Below are 14,106 nucleotides of genomic sequence, written 5' to 3'. Positions count from 1 at the left end.
TATCAATTTAGCTGAAATTTTGCAGAGATGATCTATACATTAGTACCTAAAAACTGAACGGTCAAGATGTGGATACGCGACCGAAAAGTGACTCTAAACTCCAACCTCACACTTTAATTTCAGAGCGAGGCCTCGCTCTGGATAGGATCTGTATATATATATATATATATATATATATATATATATATATATATATATATATATATATATATATATACGGAACCGTTCGAGAGCGGACGTCCGCAACCCAGAAAAAGTGCGGACGTCGCTCCTCCGGCCTCAATCGAGCTTCGACTACGCGGCACGGCTTGCCGAATGGACACCGGGGGTCTGCGAAGCCGGTCTGCGGTCGGGTGGAGTCGCTGGAGACCGTTCTGCAGCGCTGCACAGAACCTGCAGTTGCAGGTGAGGTGGCTGCCCAGAAACCGGCAACCCCGACCTCCTCCGACCTCGATCGCTGCCCAGAAGAGGTCTGGGATGCCTCCGGCCTCCCTCCGGCCAGCCCCACGCCGCCGTCGCCTCCTGAAACCGCCTGATGCGTCGACGTCCGTACTTTAACGAAAGTACGGACGTCCGCCTGTGATCGGGCCTTATATATATATATTGGATTTAGGTTTGATCAGGTCAATATAGCGTGCCTTTTCTTCAATAGGTTTCTCAGTTTTGCTTGGACCACCATAGTAAACTCTAGCATCTGAGAAAACTAACTAAATTGGACTGGAACAGTTTAGCATTGTTGGATGTGTCCTATCTGCATGGCCTGGGTGCATTCCATTAGGAGTAACTGATGTAACTATGGCCTTTGTATTGTATATTTAGCTTTTGTTGACTACTACTTATTTGTTTTCAGAAACTGGTGAAAGCATCGATCACACTAAGGTGTTTGGAGTTTTAAATCATCCCAGAACTTATAAATAATGAGTGCTTGAATATAAAATGTCTCGACATTTCATTTTGTTTGTTTGCAAATAATTTATGATCAGTCCATGGAGAATGATGATACATTGATAAAAGTTGAGTTATTAGCTGTATTGGGAGTGTGTCTCCTTCATTTGAGGACACTTTTTGTAGTTATCAACTTTTAACTTTGAAATCTGGCTAAGTTAGCAGATTTTTGAACATGTAAAATAATATATAATATATAATGTAGTAATGTAATATAAACAATGTTTCTAAATTCAGGAGCATTAAATCGAACGATATCGATCATATTCCCGCAGCATCGCGCGGGCGTGGGTGCGCTATCTAGTTATTAGCTTATTAGCTAAAGGCTAGGTAGCACGTTTTTGATTTGGAATTACAGTGGAGATTTTGATACTAATTAAAATATATATACATATACACATGCCCGTTCTGAGGCGGACGTCCGCAATGCCTCAAAAGTGCAGATGTCCATGCTTTCTCAACGATCAGGCGCCGACAGGGGCGCGGCTCTTACCGGATAGAGACCATGGGCATCCCAGACAGCGTCACCATGAAGATGAAGGCCAAGGAGATTGAGGTCGAAGGTTTTGGGCAGCGTCCTCACCTAAAAATTTAAACCCGATCAAGGTGGACTGCAAACTGGTAGCCAGTGAATCCACCAGCAAGAAGAAGCTCAAGATCGATGTTTGGTCTCCGTCCGGCAAGAGCCTCGCCACCATCGGCGCCTGCTCGCTAAGAAAGCATGGACGTTCGCACTTTTGCGGCATTGCGGATGTCCGCTTCTGATCCTCTCTGTGTTTGTGTGTGTGTGTGTGTGTGTATATATATATATATATATATATATATATATACTTCTGATCCTCTCTGTGTTTGTGTGTGTGTGTGTGTGTGTGTGTGTGTGTGTGTGTGTGTGTGTGTGTGTGTATACTTCTGATCCTCTCTGTGTTTGTGTGTGTGTGTGTGTGTATACTTCTGATCCTCTCTGTGTTTGTGTTTGTGTGTGTGTGTGTGTGTGTGTGTGTGTGTGTATACTTCTGATCCTCTCTGTGTTTGTGTTTGTGTTTGTGTGTGTGTGTGTGTGTATATATATCTTCTGATCCTCTCTGTGTTTGTGTGTGTGTGTGTGTGTATATATATATATATATATATATATAAAGAAATCGACAAATTGATCGATGAGAATATATATATATATATATATATATATATATACACACACACAAAGAAATCGACAAATTGATTGATTTTCTCATCGTTAGCTAAAGGCTAGTTAACACGGTTTTGATTTGAAATTTTGGTGCAGATTTTGGTACTCTTTATAAAAGTATTTGAAAAAAATATCAAATATCTTTGAATATGATTCAAAAGTGAAAAAAAAATACAAAGAAATCGACAAATTGATTGTTTTTCTTATCATTAGCTAATGGCTAGCTAACACGTTTTTGATTTCAAATTTCGGTGAAAATTTTGGCACTATTTAAAATAACATTTAAAAAAAATGTATATATATCGAATATCTTTTTTTTTTTTTGATGGAAAATAGGTCAGCCCATTCATTAATATTCAGCAAGCAGTACAAAAACGAAACACCCCTATGGGGTCGACAGAAAGAATCGTTCCTTAGAACCTCCTAAAATCCTATCCTAAAAGAATAAAACCCCAAAAAATCCCGAGTACACTCACCTTTTAGGAAGTCCACGCACCTTTATTCTAACAAAAACCAAGAAACCTCGAAGCAGACATAAAATTGGTTTCAACTAAGGCACTGGTTTTTGCGACCAAAACAGAAATTAAACAATACTATGGGCCATAGAGACCCAATTCATCCAGCCCCATAGCATAAGGGTAATCCAGCCCACAGACCAGATCAAGGCCCATGCAACCCATCCTCTCCAAATGCAGGCCCAAAGAGTAGGGTAAACCAAAGCCCTAACCCAATGAGCCCACACATATCTTTCCAGCCACGATCCATCAGCCACGCCGTCGCCGCCGCCGCAGACACTCTCCGTCGGAGCCGCCACTCCAGCAGCCGCAACAGTTCCTTGGCCTGAATCTGATCCCGATCTAGCATAGCCCCCGGGATCACTCACCACACCCTCAGAGACTGCTCGATCACAGCCCTCCATCACTTCCAAACTGTCCCCGATCGGATCTGAACCCAGATATCCTCGACCCCAGCCAACAACCAGTCCCCATCCGACCTCGCCCAGAGCGAACAGCCCAGCGCCGCTTGACGCCGATGAGATACCATCTCGAGTCTGCGCAGCCCATCGGACCACCATCATGGGACACTGACGAAACCATTCGCCATCACCGCCAAGTAGAGTAGAAGAAAAAGGCAAGCCGCCTCCCTTCCAGCCCCAAGGAACCGAGTCACTGCGTGGCCGGAAAACCTCCCTGCCGAGAGTCAATAGATTTGCAGTACCGCCGCCTCCAATCAAGGCAGTTTGCGGCCTTAGGTTTTGCCTCTCTAGAGAGAGAGAGAGCATCGCTAGTTTATTTTGAAGGCCTATTATCTGCCGTATATATCGAATATCTTTGAATTTGATTCAAATGCGGTTAATGTTGAATTAGAAATTTTTTGATAGTTTCCACTTCCTTGACCATGTTATAATTTCCCTAAGGTTAAATATGATTGTTCGGCTGTCCCGTACTACTAGCTACTTTACCGCTAGGCGCTGGCATTCATCATTTGTGAGTCAGGTATATACATCCTTGACATGGTAGATTATTTCTTAATGATAAAAAGTGACAGTTTTTTAACTTTATAGATGATATCTGATACATAGCTAGGTACCAGATCGATTTCATTCTTGGCAGTTGGCTTGGCTTGGATGCATGTAAAAAATCTATCCACCAATTAATCCAATGAATCAAGTCCCTCCATGATCGCGTCGACAGTCGACAAAACCTCGTGCCATTACGTACGTACTTTCACGTTCTTGAAATCTGAGATTGATCCACCTGTAACTTGTACATGGGATTCGATCGTATCTTCCATTACTTGCTTGACAGGTTCTCAAACTAATTAGCTAGCTCACTCGATCACTTCAATAATTCTCTTCACTACTTGGGATATATGATCGATTCATGCATTAATATGTTTGGGTCGTGCGAGGAGGACTAGTTTGGCCGGTGCATTATTTGCCACGTATGTTTCAACTTTGCTTCTTGTTTAATTAATTATTGTAAGCCCTAGTGTTGCCAAATATGGATTAAAATAAACCCGACGCCAACCCATTTCTCATGCATGATTGACTTGAATTGGCAATTCATTGTGTGCAAACACTCACACCAGTAGCTTAATTAACAGGGCTCGTTGTCACTCCCTTTATTGAAATAAACAGTGCAAAAGGAAGCGATGCAAAAATCACATCTGAAGTACAAAGAAATAATAAAACAAGAGCAGCAACGTCGAAACGCAGCGTTGATTTTACTCTACGAATTGCAGCCGTGTAGTGAATTGAGTAATCGGTGATAAAGCTTTGAACATGAGAATTAAACTATCCGATAAAAATTGCTAATATACCTTTTCTTTCAACGCAAATCGTGAAGATGTCAAATACAATGACATGTAAAAGAACCGTGATTACAAAGCAAAAAAAAAAAAAAAACTTAATATTTTAAGCAAAACTAACACAGTTTGGGAATCATTTGCTTTACATAGACTTTAGAATATCCCTTTCACAAGTACTCCAATAATAGTGCCCTTCATTTCAACCTACTTACACTTTTTTCCATCACAAAAAAAAAAACATAAAACCATTTATAAAAAATCAAACAACTAGCTAGTTTATCCCCTTCTATAAGCCTCCTCCTCCTCCACTTTTGTCCCATGGACAAGGACGTCTGAGGGAGGCGCACGTACGTTCTCAGTGGGCCCTGACGGAGGTGGCCCAGCCCAATCTCCCCTTCCCGCGTTGGCCCATCGCTCTCGGCTGGCCTCTTCCTCTTGGGGCCGTCAGTGCCACTACGGACACCACCACGTGTCCCCCTCTCGCTCGCTCTCTGTCGTCGTCCAACACGTTTGGCTTTGCTTCCTTGCGGATGACGTGGGACGGGGTCGATGCGGGTCCCGCCTCAAGTCGTCTCAATTGGACGGGGTGGGTCTTCGACTCGTTGTTCCTTCGTCATTGCCGTGAGATACATAGCTGGATCTTTGCTGTAAAATTTGAGGGTTCCAAATTTTCTTGGCATACATGCATGAACTTGATCAATAAGTCTTCGAAATTAAATCTTTGATTGACAATGTGTTAAGATTTCGGATTTTATCCCTTTATTCTTCTGATGTGTTCTTGTGTATGAACTCACATCCGAGATAACAGCTCCGAACAATTTCTAAATTAAAAATCAGTCAAGTCATATATAAAAATACGTGCAATTATCGTCATTCTCTTTTATATGTATACGCACCATGCATCTCATTTGTAAAACTAATATTGTTCTAAACTCTTGGCTGAAGATACGCATCAAGATGAACTTTATAATAAGGGGTTTACGAAGTATTCATAGACAAGTAGTTGCCAGCTATCTCCTATCATGATTGCTGTTTTGTTTTAGTACATTAACGATTTTAATTTCTAACGTCTTGTCTCTAATTATCTGAATCCCTGATTGAAATAGACGTTATTTTTCTGATTAAGTATTTCGGTGACAACAATGATTATTCTTAGACTTTAGATGATTTTGTAGCAACATTCAACTTAAAGTAGCAACACTACCAAAAATGAGTCAATGATGTTGGCCAAGGACATGCTCCCATGTGGTTTTGCTAGTTATTTCCATGCAAGTGATGCTTATGTAGCAACTACTAGAGATGAACATGTGATGAAAAATGGCTCACAAAGATGAGACAATGATTGTTAACAACCACCCATTCATTGCAAGGAGTCACCAAAAAAAGTAAAAAAAAAAAAAAAAAAAAAAGATTACAGCCTTCCTATGGGGTTAAAAATCTTCAACATTAGTGGTACAAATTCTCACAGAGGGCGCATGCAAAAATGTAATGTTATGTTAATCCAAAACAAAGTGAGTTGTGCTTGGAAATTGGGATGACATGCACTCTCATCATTTATCAAAAATAAAATAAAATAAAAATAATAAAAAGATGAGAGGGGGAAAGTTGGTAAAAGTTGTTTGGACTTTTTCTCCAACTTCCATGAGGCGCCACGTGTTTCCGGTGGCTCCATTTTAATTTTTTAATTACGCGCGTGAAATCAAGCTCGGGGTTAACCCAGATTCCATTCTTTCTCAAAAGCATCTTCTTCTTCGCGCTTTCTCTTTCTCTTCAGAATTGATCAGCATTATTCTCCATCAAAAGGTAAAACCCAGAAACTATAAACAAGTTAGTATATTGCTATTATAAAATCATTTAGCTTTTTAAGGATTTAAATCTCCCTCTGTTGGAAACCCTAGCTAACCTAGTAAAGCAGAACCAAAAGCAACCAATCATACTATCATAGCTTCAATATTTGCTTGCTGGGTTCGAGTTCAGTTTAATTAATTAATTTCTTGGACTGTGGAAACGTGGGTTTGGCTTAATCTCACAAACGCAGATTTTGACGGGGAAAAACGAAAAGATTAAAGCAAGTTAAAGAGCTGTTGCTATGTTGATGCAAAATATTCATCGTAATAGAGAAAAGGGCGGTATAGGGTTAACAGAGAGAATATACGGTTTCAGTAATGCTAGGGATGCTTTAGCATGGTTGTCGCAGCTTTTCTTGCAGTGGGAGTGCCAAAGTAGTCCATTCTTAAAGGAAAATTGGTTGTGTAAAGTAGACTCTAATATCTGTACGTAAACCCCTGGGTTAATAAGGAAACTTCAATCTTTGTCAATGGTTACATACTTACACGATAAATCTACAAACGACATGATCATATGAACTGCAAACTAAAAAACTTGAACGGTAAACTCAAACATAAATGTAATTTGATTTCAGATGAGAAAAAAAATGTAATCAAGCACGGCAAACGTCTACATGATATTTAAGAGTAGGCAAAATAGCCAAATTACCCCTTGACTTTTCCCATGACTACCGATTTATCCCCTGACATTTCAATTTTGATTATCTACACCTTCACTTTTTCAATTATTGCCAATTTACACCCTCCGTTATTTTTTAGACTTTCCATCTAATTTTCCGTTAACTTGGATAGCACACGAGGGGTTTTTTCGTTTTTTTAACTATCACCCAAAAAAAAAAATTAAACAAACCAATACTTCGTGAAAGAAATAAATAAAAAATGCAAAATTGTCAAGGGGTAAATCGGCAGTCATGAAAAATGTCAGGGGGTAATTTAGCTATTTTGTCTTAAGAGTACAAAGTGCTAAGGGTACTTCTAATCTCAAAGTATCAATTTCTTACTTATTCATTGGTTAGTTGTTGAATTATCTCATCTTACCAAGTACGTGTATATCCATATATCGATACATAAAATTTTACGTGGATGTGAGTTTTAGATATTCGTTAGATTTATTTTCAGGTAACGTAAATTTTTTACATAAACTTATGTTTCAGTCATTTTTGTCAACACGAAGTACATACAATTATTCAATAAACCCATGCGTTCCGTTCCTCAACATATTGCACGAATATAATTAAGATTGATCTTGAATCATTAAGAAATGAAAATGGAAGAACACACAACATAGAAAGCATTATATGGAAGGAGTGGAGGGGGATGATGAGTTGATGAGTCATGACCATGAAATTATCGAAAGTAAGAAGGAGGTGAACGTAAGCCAAGGAAGCCTTATCCTATCATGCTTTTGCTAGACGACACGTGTCGAGAGGGGGTAGTGGGTAGGAGGGAGCAGAACTGTAGCCGCCGGTAACAAACAACAACTGGGTCTGGTCCGATTGTTTGCTTCTCAGAAAAAAAGAAGTAAACAAAGAAAAGGTTAAGTAAAAAAAGCTGCTCAGACAGGCACAGCTCCACTGTCACTAAGAGCAACACAGATCGAAGAAGCTAAAATATTTTTACCACCCACAACAAACGGGGTTCCGTTCCCGTTCCACTTACAAGTCCTTTTCTCTTTTCCATTCCGTTCAATTCTGGCTGTGGCTCTAGTGGACTTGCACCCTAATTTTCTTATTTTCATGTTGTTTATGGCAAGTAGCTGAGAGTTGTGATAAGACCAAAAAAAAAGGCTGAGAGTTGTGATGATTGATGATCACTAGTGACACATTTGAAATTGGAAGACGAAAACCACCCCCCACAATACATGGAATTGGTTGTTTCATGAGATTCTAAGTTCGAACGAGTGAAGATTTTTATTTTTTTGTTTAGTTTCTTATCTTTTTATTTAAAAAGTTAAGATTGTGTACAGATGAAAACGGTTATAACCTTCTCAATATTTCAGATTTTAGTGAGACTCGGGATGATATTTCATCGGAGGATCTTTAATCAGTACTGTACAAGAAACTCTATTTCTTATCCTCATGTTATCCTCGTCAAAAATATTCAATTGAAAAAATTGTGTAACACATATTACATTTCAAAGACATTCTTTTTTATCCTTGTGTTAGTCTCGTCAAAATTGTTTGAGGTGAAAGAAATGTACGTACAACACATGTTACATTTTTTGGATAGTCAACATATGTTACATTGACCGTAGTAATTCTAAAAACAAAGAAATACATTGACCGTATTGTAAAAGAGACTTTCTTTTTTATCCTAGTGTTAGTCTCGTCAAAATCATTCGAATGAAGAAATTATGCAACACATGTAATACGTATTAATCCAAATTAGTGTCAACATTGTCCTTAACTATTTTCATGAAAGGGGCTTCTCTCTTTGTACTATATGTATATGTTTAAGGTAGGCAATGTTTCCTGTTTTAAATGCTAGACTAAAATAAGCCCCTATCAAATAATTGAATTAGAAGAAAACAAGAAGGTCCCAATTCATTTACAAGAGAAGAAAAGTAAAAAAGGCCATATAATGTAATCAATGTGTATCAAAATGGGAGGGCTTTCATTAGATTTCTTTAACTAGGCAACTCACATCCATGACCTGCTTAACCAAATCAGGACATACACAAAGAGAATAAAAGAACCTCAAATGAATGTGAAAGTAACAATTGATTTCCCACTTAAATGCCAAATATTTGCCATGAATGGAAGCAAATCATAATAGCTAGTATTAGAAATCTGTTAATTCTGCATTTCCTGTTATGGGATTTAAATCTTAAACCTAAATTAACAACAACAACAAAAAAACCCATAAATAAATATCTAAGATGAATTGAATTTGACTTTGGTGCAGAATGATGAATTGAAGGCTCGGTCAATCTTAACAAAGTTACCCTATTTCAGTGGCAGCAGGAGTAAAACAGAAAAAAACACAGTCCAAAAAGAGTAAACAGATGGAAGAATGTTTTACACCAGTGAAAGTGTAAAACCCAGAAGAATTTGAGTGAATTTAGGATGATGCGGTTAGTTAATTAACTTGATTCATTCATTTTAATATATGAGCTGGATCCACTCTTCCAGGAGTGACCCACTTCTGAATAAAATATAAAATATATTCAGCCATTAAAAAAAAACATAAAACAAATCCTTAAAAATAAAACCCAAAGCACAGAGACAATTTGAGCTTGAAGCAGAGAGAGAGACAAGTCCAGCTCTTTCAACTTCAATCTGGGAATAATTTCTCATATATATAATTCATATCAATTTTTTTGCCTTTCTCGATTCCTTGAGCTGTTTTAGTGTTGTGGGTTAGTTTGAATTTCGAGTGGGGATGACTCCAAACCGAAGCATGTAATTCGGTTATTCTGGTTATATATATATATATATATATCTATCTATCCGTCCCTGTTTTTGCTCCCATCCGAGATTTGGGGTATTTGAGATGAATCTCAACAACGGTAGGGGATCTATGTCAACGGCCAGCTCCAGTGGAGCTTGGAAATCGGGAGATGTGGTACCTGACCAGTTTCCTGCGGGTTTAAGAGTCCTGGTTGTTGACGACGATCCTACTTGTCTTATGATCTTGGAGAAGATGCTGCGTACTTGTCTCTACGAAGGTAAGAACCCCTTAATTGTCTCCTTTATATTCTAATTCACTGTTTCTTAATTTGATGGGCTTTCTTCCTTTCTTTTTATGTGTCAAAGCATGAGGCTTTCTTCTCTCTCTCTCTCTCTCTCATATATGTTTCTTCAAGCTGGTCTTTAATGGATTGCGAGTTTGCGGGTAGATAAAAAGGGTATGACATGAACCTGAATTTGGATTTGACCTACCAAATACTTTGAGTTTGCGGTTAGTAGATTCAGTTTTCCAAATCATGGGATTTGTTGAAGTCATGGTTTCTACAGTACCATATTTGTCTTTGTTTTGATCTTACTAGAGGCCAATCATATTGTTCCAAGATAAGCTTGAGTTTTGATTTGTGGTTTGTGTAGATTCATAGCCTTTTTTTTTTTTTTTTTCTTTTTTTCTTTTTTTCCTGTAGCTGCTGTGCTTAGTGTGTTGAGTGATTGATTTAGTTTGTTTGGAATTTTCTAGTTACGAAATGCAATCGAGCTGAGATCGCACTGTCCCTGCTTCGAGAGAACAAAAATGGATATGATGTAGTTATTAGTGATGTCCACATGCCTGACATGGATGGATTCAAGCTCCTCGAGCAAATTGGACTAGAGATGGACCTGCCGGTTATCAGTGAGTAAATTGTTATAGTAATTTCTTCATATGGATTCAATGCTTTTACCCATATAGTATGTATGAGTTTGACCTTGTATGCGATTCATGTGAATCCACAGTGATGTCTGCTGATGATGGGAAAAGTGTTGTTATGAAGGGTGTCACTCATGGTGCTTGTGATTATCTAATCAAACCGGTCCGGATTGAGGCGCTAAAGAACATATGGCAGCATGTAGTTCGAAAGAAGAAGAATGAGTGGAAGGATGTGGAGCAATCTGGAAGTGTGGACGAAGGAGATCGGCAACAAAAACCATGTGAAGAACCAGATTACTCATCTTCAGCAAATGAAGGGACTTGGAAGAACTCAAAGAAGAGGAAAGATGAGGACGATGATGCGGATGATAGGGATGATACATCCACGTTAAAGAAGCCTAGGGTGGTTTGGTCGGTTGAGCTCCATCAACAATTTGTCGGTGCTGTCAATCAATTAGGCATTGATAGTATGTTTTCTTCCCCATATCTTTCATCTCTAGTTGCCACCCATCCATATGCATTGGACTATAATACTTCTTTTATATATGGATTCTGTTTATCCTTTTGAGTGTTGCACCATTTAACGTATCCTGTGAATTGGACTTTATACTGTGTTTGGTATTCTATCATAAGTTAGCATTTGTCATTTCCTTTAGATAAATTTATCATGCATCTGGCATATGATTGAGCAACAGTATCTCTTTCATCAACAGTATTTGTATTTCTTATGTTATTGAAACTTGTTTGATTGATACAGAGGCGGTTCCTAAGAAAATTTTGGAGTTGATGAATGTTCCTGGGCTCACTAGAGAAAATGTTGCTAGCCATCTACAGGTATAGTACATTTGTGTTTGATAAAATTATGCGGAGGAAGTCTGTATGTTAATCAAAAGTTACACATACAAGCCTTCCTTCGCATTTTTCTTCCCTTGTATAATTTTTTTGTGACATGATTAAATATGCTCCCTCTTTTAGAAAAACTCACTACACATACTTATGGAACAGAAATATCGGTTGTACCTTAGAAGGTTGAGTGGGGTATCGCAGCACCAGAGTAATTTGAGCAACTCTTTCATAAGTTCTCAAGACGCATCTTTTGGAGCCATGTCGTCGCTCAATGGGATTGATCTTCAGACTCTAGCCGCCACTGGTCAACTACCTGCTCAAAGCCTTGCCACACTTCAAGCAGCCGGGCTCGGTAGGTCAGCAGCAAAATCTGGCATACCAATGCCCCTTGTTGATCAAAGGAACTTGTTCAGCTTTGAAAATCCAAAGTTGAGGTTTGCAGAGGGGCAGCAACATCATAGCAGTGGTAAACCAATGAACTTACTTCACGGCATTCCAACGACTATGGAGGCAAAGCAGCTTGCCAACTTGCACCAGTCTGCACAATCCCTTGGGGCTGTGAATATGCAAGTCAATGCCCATGGAGTCCAAAACAACTCTCTATATATGATAGGTCAACCACAGTCAAGAGGGCAGATCCTGAATGAAAGTTCTGGGACTCATGTTCCTAGGCTTCCATCATCAATTGGGCAGCCTATGGTATCAAACGGTATTCCTAGTGGAGTTATAGGAAGAAATGGGATTTCTGATGTTGGGAGAGGGACAGGATATAATCCAGTTCCGCAGAACTCTTCAATGTTGAATTTTCCCTTGAACAACACTCCAGAACTGCCAGGCAATAGTTACACTCTTGGCAGTACACAAGGGATGTCCAGCCTCACGCCTAAAGGGTCATTTCCAGAAGAGGTTAACTCTGAAATAAAAAGATCTGGGGGATTTGTTCCAAGTTATGATATTTTTAATGAGTTACATCAGCACAAGTCCAACGATTGGAATTTACAGAATGTAGGCTTGACTTTTGATGCCTCTCACCATGCAAACTCCATCCATGGTAGCCTTGACTCCTCAGGTTTAGTTCATCAAGGTTTTTCTTCTAACCAAAGGAGTGCACAAAGCCGGAATCCATCTAATGTTGGGAAAGCTATGTTCCCAATGGGGGCGGCAAGCACTGATCATGGGCATGCGCAAAATAGTGGTCAACACCTTAGCAACGGTCTTATTGTTGACAATCCAGTTCGGATTAAATCTGAAAGGCATTCTGATGCATCTCAAAATAACTTCTTTCATGATCAATATGGTCAGGAGGATCTAATGAGTGCACTTCTCAAACAGGTCAGTTTATCTCCCTCTATTCCTTTTGCCTTCTGTATTAGATTTCTTCTTATAAAGGAGTTTCAAATTTTCATGGATTTTATTTACTCATGTAAAAAATCCTGTGTTTTCCAGCAGCAAGGGGGAGTTGGACCATCTGAAAATGAGTTTGACTTTGATGGGTATTCCTTGGATAATATTCCTGTGTAGAATGTGCTCCCTACAATATTCTGTATGATTGCAGTTCTGCTGTATATAAGTGCTGCAACAGAAGAAGTCATTTCTTCTGCAATCATGGTGGGTATTCAAGTTTATTTCAAGTATCCCGTTTTCATATCTTGCTTTGTGAATAGCATGCTTGTGCTGGTTCTAGGACATTAAAGATCGTGCTGATGGATAGTTGCGGTGGATCGATCATGTCAAAATATATTTGTTATGCATAAATACTGCTGCATGATATGCAAAGGCATACATGCAAAATTTTGACTGGCTAGCAAGAAGCTGCTATTTCTGGGGTGCTGGTGAAGAAGCTGTCCTCGGTTTTGGGCACGGGTTGAGTACTGAAGAGTAGGTTTATTGATACATCTGCAGGCTTTGTAGGAGCCTTCTCTAACTCTAATAACATCAAGTTTGCCTTTCTTTCTTGTTCAAGATTTCAGACTTTGATGTACATAAATTTCATTTGTTTGCTCATGGCATAAATCTGGGCATTTATTTCTGGTTGTAAAATTTCTAGGGATTCTCTTTCATGCTGTAGTTTTGATATGAACCGCTCCTTATGTGACCTCTGTTCTTCACAATGTTTCTCCTATCCTCATTGGATCAGTTTCTGAGACGATTACGTGGAGATTCTTCAATTGATAAACAAGAATTCATTACTAATTATATGTTTCAAATGGTACAATCACTTTCTGACATAATGATGCTGTAGTGCTCCACGAAACACACATTCTAATTTCTACCACCAAAGGCAGAATAGTTCTACAAGACATGTCTCCACTAGTAACTAGAATAAGACCGTGTAAACAGTTCATGGTATTTGACATGGTCGGAAAACTCACAGAACACATGGCTGCAGGTAGAGAGTAATGGCAAACAGGAATAATACAGCTAACATGTACCGGTCGGATAAGAGGTGGTCCAAAATTGTCTAAAAATGTACTGAGAATCATTCTCATTTCTGAGGAAGAAAAAAGGATCCTTCAGAATAGAATCATGTCAGTTGAACAAGTCGAATAGTTGATTACTTGTTGCATTGAAAAAGTAAAAACAAGTTTACGAATCCTAGACATTCCAATGACTAGGTCTGCCTGAGGAGTTAATCAATGCAGTTACATTAATCAAAGA

The 14,106-nt window shown here is 38.9% G+C and overlaps 1 protein-coding gene across 3 annotated transcripts; it reads left to right on the top strand.

Annotated features, from left to right (window-relative positions):
- The first annotated feature begins 9,475 nt into the window (after positions 1-9,475).
- On the top strand, positions 9,476-13,543 carry LOC133709120 (two-component response regulator ARR1-like). 3 transcript variants are annotated; one of them, XR_009846152.1, is made up of 7 exons: positions 9,476-9,955; positions 10,435-10,587; positions 10,689-11,069; positions 11,360-11,436; positions 11,608-12,780; positions 12,895-13,056; positions 13,133-13,543. XR_009846152.1 is itself a non-coding variant. In XM_062134752.1 (6 exons), exons 1-6 carry the CDS (start codon positions 9,781-9,783, stop codon positions 12,967-12,969), a joined length of 2,031 nt encoding a protein of 676 aa, XP_061990736.1. In that variant the 5' UTR covers positions 9,476-9,780; the 3' UTR covers positions 12,970-13,543. The 3 variants fall into 3 exon arrangements, 2 of the variants coding, with proteins under 2 accessions (XP_061990736.1, XP_061990735.1); XM_062134752.1 differs by having other exon boundaries at positions 12,898-13,543; XM_062134751.1 differs by having other exon boundaries at positions 12,895-13,543.
- The last annotated feature ends 563 nt before the right edge of the window (positions 13,544-14,106 follow it).

The sequence above is a fragment of the Rosa rugosa genome, chromosome 5, assembly GCF_958449725.1.
Source record: "Rosa rugosa chromosome 5, drRosRugo1.1, whole genome shotgun sequence".
NCBI classification, from domain to species: Eukaryota; Viridiplantae; Streptophyta; class Magnoliopsida; order Rosales; family Rosaceae; genus Rosa; species Rosa rugosa.
The sequence above is the reverse complement of the archived record's forward strand: the minus strand, read 5'-3'. Positions and strand labels throughout refer to the sequence as shown.